The 8,889-nt window shown below is 37.6% G+C and overlaps 2 protein-coding genes across 2 annotated transcripts; one reads left to right on the forward strand and one right to left on the reverse strand.

Moving 5' to 3' along the window:
* Positions 1 to 609: 609 nt before the first annotated feature.
* Positions 610 to 5,063, reverse strand: LOC100818822 (alpha,alpha-trehalose-phosphate synthase [UDP-forming] 6). Its single transcript, XM_041017158.1, has 4 exons — positions 4,771 to 5,063; positions 2,086 to 4,677; positions 1,717 to 1,990; positions 610 to 1,062 (listed from the first exon to the last, which is right to left on the reverse strand). Exons 2-4 carry the CDS (start codon positions 4,089 to 4,091, stop codon positions 781 to 783), a joined length of 2,562 nt encoding a protein of 853 aa, XP_040873092.1. The 5' UTR covers positions 4,092 to 4,677; positions 4,771 to 5,063; the 3' UTR covers positions 610 to 780.
* A 2,379-nt stretch (positions 5,064 to 7,442) lies between these two features.
* LOC102669446 (uncharacterized) lies at positions 7,443 to 8,659 on the forward strand. The gene is made up of 2 exons (XM_041017522.1): positions 7,443 to 7,551; positions 7,965 to 8,659. The coding sequence occupies exon 2, from the start codon at positions 8,114 to 8,116 to the stop codon at positions 8,657 to 8,659; it is 546 nt and encodes a 181-aa protein (XP_040873456.1). The 5' UTR covers positions 7,443 to 7,551; positions 7,965 to 8,113.
* Positions 8,660 to 8,889: the final 230 nt, after the last annotated feature.

Raw genomic sequence — 8,889 nt, forward strand, 5'->3', positions numbered from 1 at the left:
ATACTAGGATACAAATGAGACAAACACTTGTACCGAAAAATGAGACAAACAGAAAGAGAAGAGCCTATGATCTTTGAATCGTCTCAAATTTCCAGTAACTCTCTCGATCGCACCACTCATGAATACTTCGAGTAAAATTTGACAAAATTAGGCACATAAAAGGCGTATGGATTTCTCTAAACGTCTCAAATTACCAGCAACTCATCTTGATCTAACCACTCATGAATACTTACGAAAATTTGGACAAAATTAGAATCACATAAAGGAGTATGGATCCTCTAAAATATGTATATAAAAAATTAACAATTATAACTAGTAATTAAAAAATTAATAGAATAATTTTTCTCAACTTCGATATAAACAAGCATCTAATCATAATGTGCAAATCAAATTCACTCGATTACTACCGTAAACAAAACTAATACCAATTCACAGCATCATGTTCACATCCAAACATGCATGGCTTAAAGGAATGCACAAGACTTCATGGCTGGAAAGAAACCAACTAACTATATGTACAAGTTTTCCTGATGGAAATCAAGCATTTTAAGGAGCAGAATCCGATACAGAACTTCTCTCAGTAACAACTAGGATAATATACAAGGAATATCAAGGAAACCAATAATTTTAATTGTGTATTAAGATTTTAAGAGCAGCACAACTGAGCCTACATCCTCAATGACAAAGTAAAGCAAGCACAATATAATTATAATACCTCTCACCACCACCACCACTTTTCCCAAGCTTAACAAACTATTTCTTGTTCTGAAGAAAATGAAACTATTTGTCTATCTGTTCTGAAACACAGGCTAAGCCCTGAAGCAATCTCACTATTTCAGTTGTATCATCCAGGTAGTACTTAGCCTTACTGGGTTTTCGACAAACCGTGCATGCAAATACCTCGGCCTTTGGAGCGATCAGACCGCCCATTGAACTGGTAATTACCTCAAACATGTCTTCATCAGACCTGTCATCTCCTATACACAAAACAAAATCAGGGCACATCCCCTTTTCTTGCATGGCAGAAAGTAGGCGTGTGGCCACTAGTCCCTTGCTCACACCCTGCATGTGTACACATTCCACATGTATTTATTAGATTTTGAGGCTTAAGTAGAAGTGTAGAACAATAAAATGGATACTATAAACATTTGACATTTCTCAAAAGCATAACCACATCAAAAAGAGAAAAATAATCTTTCAAGAGTGGATCTACATGACAGTTCAACAATAATTCACATGTTTCCTTTTATGGTTATTTTACAAACACGGGTTCAAATAAGGTAAAAGAAATTGAATAGGTTAACTAGTACCTACAATACATATTAATATTTCTAAATTATGATAAAAATTCACCAATTAAAAATGGACTTACTGACAAGCTTTCTTCTTTCAATTCTTTGTCCTTTCTCTGGTCTATGATGCATACCTTTTTTTACATATATTAATTAAACTGTTGATTTTATGCTGAACAATGCTACTGTGCCTTTATTGATAATTCCAACCACAATGATTGATTTTGTTTTCAAATTATGCCTTAATGCAAAACAAGTTTTGCAAGCTTACCCACCAGTTTTGATTTGGAATTAGTTTATGCAAAAATGTAACTGATGATGCGGCAACTAACATCAATATCCAAGGTATAATATAAAATGAATATATATATATAGATAGATAGATATATACAACTAATTCCTAGAAGTGGAATGTTGTACACACCTGTGGTTTAACCTCTACATTGTTCTGGTCACTCTTGACTGTTACTGGTTCATTTGCAAGCACACTCTCAAGATGATCAAGGAGTTCCTTAGCTTGGCACGATCCAAAGTCTGGATCTGCATCCTCATAGCACCAAACAAGTGCAGTCTCCTTGTCTTCAATGGTGGATCCATCAGTTGTTTCAGTGTAAAGTTTCATTACAGGTTCTGCAATTTGTTTCCAACTAGTGTCTGTTGCTGCAACATGTGTTTCCCACTCTTCATCTCGTTTCATTCTGAAACCATACATGATATAAAAAGCAAGGTCAACCATTAATTCTACCTCAAGAAAGCACTGATGTTGAAAAGGCAACAAGCATAAGTAATTTACCTTAGAAAGTAACCATGCTCAGCTGCAACTCCCAGATTCTCACAAGGAGAAAACCATTCGGAAAGCATCTTTCGGCTTCTAGCACTAACAAGGAAAACCATGTTGTTCTTATCTCTACACAAACTACTAAGAATTTCAATGGATTTACTGCTTGGACTCTTATCAATGGTGGATGATTGAGGCATTAGTGTACCATCATAGTCAAGAAGGATTGCTCTAGTTGCCGTCCGCTTGTAAGCTGAAACTATGTGCTCCATTGAGAGCTTCTTGAAGTTTGGATCAAGTGCAACAACTCTAAAGCTTAATCCAAAACCAATCCCCCACCACCTTCGTCGCACATGATCACTACAAGTCCTTTCCAAATCTTGCAAGAAGCTTCGAGCCCAGTACCCAACATCATGAGTACTAACATATCTATAATGCTTTTCATGTCTAAGCTCTTTCTCCGAATCAGCCATTTCCAGCGCAGAGTCCATTGCATCTGCTACAGCATCAATATTCCAAGGGTTCACTCTGATTGCCCCACTTAAAGATGGGGAACAGCCAATGAATTCAGACACAACTAACATGCTTTTCTTCTTAGGGGAGGAAGCTAGACCCAAAACTGCATCCAACATTTCATTTCCTTGACGACTAATGATATATTCATACGGTATGAGATTCATTCCATCCCTTACCGCAGTGACTAAACAACACTCCGCAACAACATAGTAAGCAACTCTCTCATAAAACTTGAGAGGCTCCTCAATCAGAATGACAGGATCAAACCCGGGTTTCCCAAATGTTTCGTTTATCCGTTTCACTGTGGCCTTCGTCTCGGCTTGCACTTCTTTCACATCTTTCCCTCGCCCCCTCGCAGGATTTGCTATCTGGACCAGCACTACCTTTTCCCGATACTCAGGGTGCTGAATGAGAAGCTGTTCCATGGCCAACAACTTCAAACTTATTCCCTTGAAAATATCCATGTCATCCACCCCAAGCAACAATGTCCTTCCTTTATCAGAAAACTGTCTAATGAGCTCGCAAACTTTTTCTTCAGTCTGAGGCATCCTCAAAACTGATTGAAGCTGACCCAAGTGAATACCAACAGGAAGAATTTTGATACTAACAGTCCTACCATAGTACTCAATCCCAATATAACCTCGCTTGGATTCATAGGTAAGGCCGAGCATCCGGCTACAACAGGAGAGGAAATGCCGCGCATAATCGAAAGTGTGGAAGCCGATCAAATCCGAATTAAGGAGGGCTCTCAGGATCTCTTCCCTAACAGGCAATGTCTTATATATTTCTGATGAAGGGAATGGACTGTGAAGGAAGAACCCCAGTTTCACCCTGTTGAATCTCTTCCTCAAGAAAGTTGGCAACACCATCAGATGATAATCATGTATCCACACATAATCATCTTCAGGGTTAATAACTTCCATAATCCTATCTGCAAAAATTTTATTGACTGACACATAAGCCTGCCACAGTGACCTATTAAACCTGCCACCAAGCTCTGGTGACAAGGGCAACATGTAATGAAACAGTGGCCACAACTGCTGCTTGCAAAAACCATGATAGTACTTAGTAAACTGGTCAGCTGGGAGAAAAGTTGGGATACACTTGAAGGTCTCAAGAAGTGTCTGTGAAACCTCATCTTGTTCGCTTGGATGCACCTCCTCCTTAAGGCATCCAACATAAATAACCTCAATATCATCATCCCCTAACCCATCTTTCAGCTGAAGAAGTGCATTCTCATCCCACTCGAAAGACCAACAACTCCTATTCCCATCTGGCCTCCTCTGGGCCCTTATGGGAAGCTGATTAGCCACCATGATTATCCGGTCTCGGTGCGCTGTCGACGACGACGGATCAGAGCACACACTCTCCACTGGGTCATCATCAACATCAGATATCAACCCAGCCACAGTCATAATCCTTGGAATTCTCCTGTTCATGTACCCAAATGATGGAGCCTCCCCAGAGGCCAACTCCAATAGGTTTGAATAGGATTTTGATACCATCCTTGTAACCTTGTAATCAATCAATCACAAGCTAACTCACACTGATTTGAGACACTATATACCCACATACCATCCAAGGTAATAATCCTCAATAATAGCCAACAATATTCATCTCACAAACAAGGTCCACATCACAACACTTTTAACCAAAAAGGGTAAACCCAAATCAACCAAATGGATGATGAAGAACAAAAAGGGTGTGGGTTAACCACTGAACTGGACAAAACAAAGACTATGTTTTTGAGATAAGGGTCAACTTATACTTGTCCTGAATTGAGTGAAAGAGAAATTACGAAGCATGAAATGGCAAGAGGAGCAGGTGGTGAATCTGTGATGAGTAATATTGAAGAGCATCAAAAGGGAGAGCAGAACTTGTCTTAGGATGAGTTTGGAGAAAGGGATCAAAGCAAGGGACAGATGAAACATGTAGTTGCCAGTAATCCAGAAGAGAGAGAGATAGAGAAGCACAAAAGGAATGGAATAGATTCAGATCACATAAACAGCTACAACAAGAAACAGCAACCAAACAACCCCCCAGAGATTGATGTCATAAACGGACTGAACTTGGAAGTCAGAACCAGATGGCCTAAAAGACCAAAGGAGCAAAGCTAAAAAAAAAGGATAAATAAAAAAACAAGGAAACCCAAATGGAACTTAACTAACAGTTCAAGAAAATTACCAGATTGGTTGAGAAACTTGAATTCCAATTTTCACTTTCACTCGGTGAATGTAAAAAAAATCAGAATCCATCCATATCCATATCCATAATCCATATAAGATAAATCATTCAAGAAAAACCACCTCATAGAATAAGAAAAATAAAAAATAGTAATAATAGTAATATAAATGACTAAGAAAATAAAGAGAAAATATCTTGAATTATCTTTTGGAAGAGCTTTCTCACTGATCCACAATGGCCACCCAACCCCATGATATCTCTTTCCACTGAGCCTAGACAGCATGCAACAGTGTGATACTTTTGGAAGCTCACTTGTTTTCGTGAGTCAACCACTAAAAACAACTTCGTTTTTTTATTTAATTTTTACTCATTGAAAAAGGAAACTTCCTGACCGTTGATGGTGTCAGAAGACTAAAAGTAATTAAGATCAAAAGTTACGATGTGCAGTACACCGTGAGATAGACGCGTGGGAAGTAGCGTGCAATGTTCTCATGAGTTCGTCCTTATCTTTTGTCCTTCGGCAAGTCCGTCACCGAGGATTATGTTTCGCGTGGGACCCACCTGCGAGGGGTTGTCTGAAATTAGCTGCAAAGCTCGTTGGTCGCGCCACGTTTCGCGCGCTCATTGGGTCCGCCATCGTCCTCGGGACACGTGGCATGTTCTTGGCCGTTCGTCGCCGCATTGAGATTCGTCACTGTTTTTGATGCTACTGCATGTCATCCTAATCTAGTGTCCCGACACTGGGTGCACCGATCCAGTGCACCGGAAACAGCGTGAGCCTGTGGAAAAGCCAATTGGAGCTTGCCACGTGGAGAAAGTCATCGTATGTGGTGAAGTGGCGAAGTGTGATTGGTTGTTCGTGGCATGAGAGGATAACATTGAAAGTGTGAAAATGGAGCTTCGAATTCGGAGCCCCGACTCAGTAGCGTGGACAGCTGGATGTCACATTGAACTTTGTGCCACGTCATTGATGGGACCCAGATCCAGTGCTCAGTCCAAGAAGCCATTACTTTTAAAAACTATATATACAAATTGATGGAGTGATATGTTTAAAACCATACTTGAATATGTTGAAAAATTATTATAATGATATATTAATATTTTATTACAAAACTAGTATATATATATATATATATATATATATATATATATATATATATATATATATATATATATATATATATATATATATATATATATATATATATATATATACTTCTTATCTTATTTTTTAGCGAGTTAAAAAATAGTGAATTTTTTTTTCTTAAAACAAAAAATTATTTATTGGATAGAAGATTATTTTTTTGTTTATTTTAAAAGATAACATATAAATTCAGAAATATAATTTTATTTCTATTAAAAATTATTTCAATTTTTATTTATTTAAAATAAATATATAAATATTCCAAAAAAAATAAGTATATTAATAAATGACATAATTGAAAAAATAATAAAGGTATTAACTCTTTAAGAAATTACTAGGGAAAAGTAAACAATTGTTGCTAGACTTTGTAACTAGTAATGACCCAATTATTTTTATATTTTAACTATCAACAATTTTCTCTTAATTGTTTAATAGCTTTTTACACGATATTGGCAATTGATCACAGGTCGCAGAAACCAATTTTAACAAAACTCAAAATAAAGATTGCATTTTCATTAGAAATTTTAGTTTCTTTTTAAATTGGTAGTACGTATTGCTTAATTCGAATGAATTCTTGGGTACGGTATAATTATGACAACTTGTGTAAGATAGATGACTACTTAAGTATAGTCTTTAATTACTATTAAAGACTTAAAAAAGGATAATTGTGAATTTAGGCGTTATAGAAGTTAACTTTACCAACATTACAAATAGCTGTTACAAATAAAAAAGAATTTCAAAGGCTCTTGTACATAAAGAATACAAAAAAAAAAAAAAAAATCTTGTATCTATTATTTTATCAATTTAAATGGAACCAGTCCAGTCATGATTAAAAAAAAAATTATGAACAAAACTTTAAGAAGGAGTGAATAGGCAATTTAGTCCCTGAGATTGTAACCAGTTTGCATATTAGTCCTTAACTTAAATTTTAATTCAAAATAGTCCCTATCTTTACATTCGTTATGCAAATAAGTCCTTACCGTTACATTCGAAGTTAACGTCGTTAATGAGATGTATTGTTGGCAATTATAGTGCCACGTAGGCTAACTAACGTGGCACTATTATTGGTAGTATTGCAAAATAGTCCTTCTTCTTCACTGTGCTTCTTCTTCGTCATCCTTCACTCAACCACTGTGCTTCTTCTTCGTCATCCTTCATCTTCTTCTTCTCCCTCTCCCTCTCCCTCTCTCCCCTTCCTAATGTCATCTCTTCATCTTCTTCCCGGTGCCACCACCACCCTCAACTCCGCATTCCTCCTCCACCCCCATTCTCCCCTCTTCCCCTCCAAAACCCTAACCCCCAAAAAACCCAAACCCCCCTCTGCCCTCCTCCAGTGGAATTGCAAACCAAAACCCCAACCCAAACCCTTTTGCAGAACCTATTGGTGTACCTTGGGCATAAAAAAGTCGCAGGAGTTTGCCTTCATAATTTCCCTCAATCTTGAAGCAAGAAATTGTTCCATCCTGTTGTAACCACTTTCAGATTTCTTAATTGACCATCGTCTTGTTTGAGCATCTCTAGATTACAAGCCTCCTGAGTAAAAAATTTCATTGACGTTACAAGCCTCCTGTGTTTCATTCACCGCCGCATTTTGTTCTTGTTGTTGCTCTTTCAACAGGAAACTCCTCCTTCAACAGGTACGCCATAGAACATTAGAATCCATCTTCTTTTTCTTGCTGGTATTAATTTACGGTGGGACCACATTGGAATTCATGCCTAAACTTTTTTCTGAGTGCCCTGTTTAACTTTAAACCGCTTCATTTTTTTTTAATTGGCTTTGACATATTCAATTTTTTTTTAAATATAAGATAGTGCCTAAGTAGTATTGAACAGGTTGATGAAATCCATTATTGACTGATGCAAAATTGATACAGTCCCAGTACATTTGCTTCTCAATAAAAAGATATTTCCCAAGTCAAAACATTTTGGGGGTTTCTCTCACAAATGATAATATCAATTATTTAGTACTTGCTCTTTGCATCTGGTGGGGTGTTTGTTTTCATGAAGTTAGAAACTTCGAATAATATTTGTTCAAATTTCAACATTTCAGATTATGAGTGCGGTTCATTACTCTTGAAGCAAGGTTTGGTGGGGGTAAAAAAGGAATGAGTTTTGTTAATTCAAATCACACCCGTGGTTTCACATTATTCTTAATCGGGAAACTGAATTAAGGGTATTTTTGCATAGGGGAATAAGATCATGCCTGGCATTCTCTCAAGGCTGAATGCAACCATTTACTGTCGCATTCGGGAAGCAATAACAAGGCAACAAGGAGTGCCGACATCCTTGTACAGAAGTTCAGCTTTGCCTCTTTGTTCGCTCACTTCAAGTCACACACTTCACACAAAATCAATGATTACTGCCTCACATTCCAATGCTATGCTGGGAGATGTTTATGCTTATGGCTTAATCTCAGGTCGTGGTAGTGTGCGAGACTTCACAAAGCCTGCTGTAGGTTGCTTGAGGGGTAGTGTGAATCTAAGGAGACTACAACCATTGTATGGTCCTTTGAGTTTTGGGTGTTCTACTTTTGATGCTAATAGGAGGATCCGGGATTCGAGTTTGCTGCATGGATCATGGCTCAAGAATTTCTCAGCCTCTTCTTCTGCTTGCTACTCAGCCGGGGCTGCACATGCTGTCTCATTTGATGGAAGCCCTCCTGATGAACAGCTTGCAAATTCCTTTTTTTCGCCTGACCCGTATGTAATTGTTGTTCTTAATATTTTGAATTCTATTTCTCCATGAATTGCTTCAAATAATATATTTTGGATGCCGATTTTGATGCCATGAAGGAAGCTTACCCTATTTATACCGTGTTTGAAAGAGTGGGGTAATGATTCTGCAGCAATTTGTGTTTCTTTAGATTTTTCAATTTAGTCCTTGCCACATTGGACTCAAACTTGCCACATTGGGTTGCTTACGTGGACTGAGGTGTGCCAAATAGACATTTGACTAACGGAATAAATTAGATTTTA

Source organism: Glycine max, chromosome 7 (assembly GCF_000004515.6).
Source record: "Glycine max cultivar Williams 82 chromosome 7, Glycine_max_v4.0, whole genome shotgun sequence".
Taxonomy (NCBI): Eukaryota; Viridiplantae; Streptophyta; class Magnoliopsida; order Fabales; family Fabaceae; genus Glycine; species Glycine max.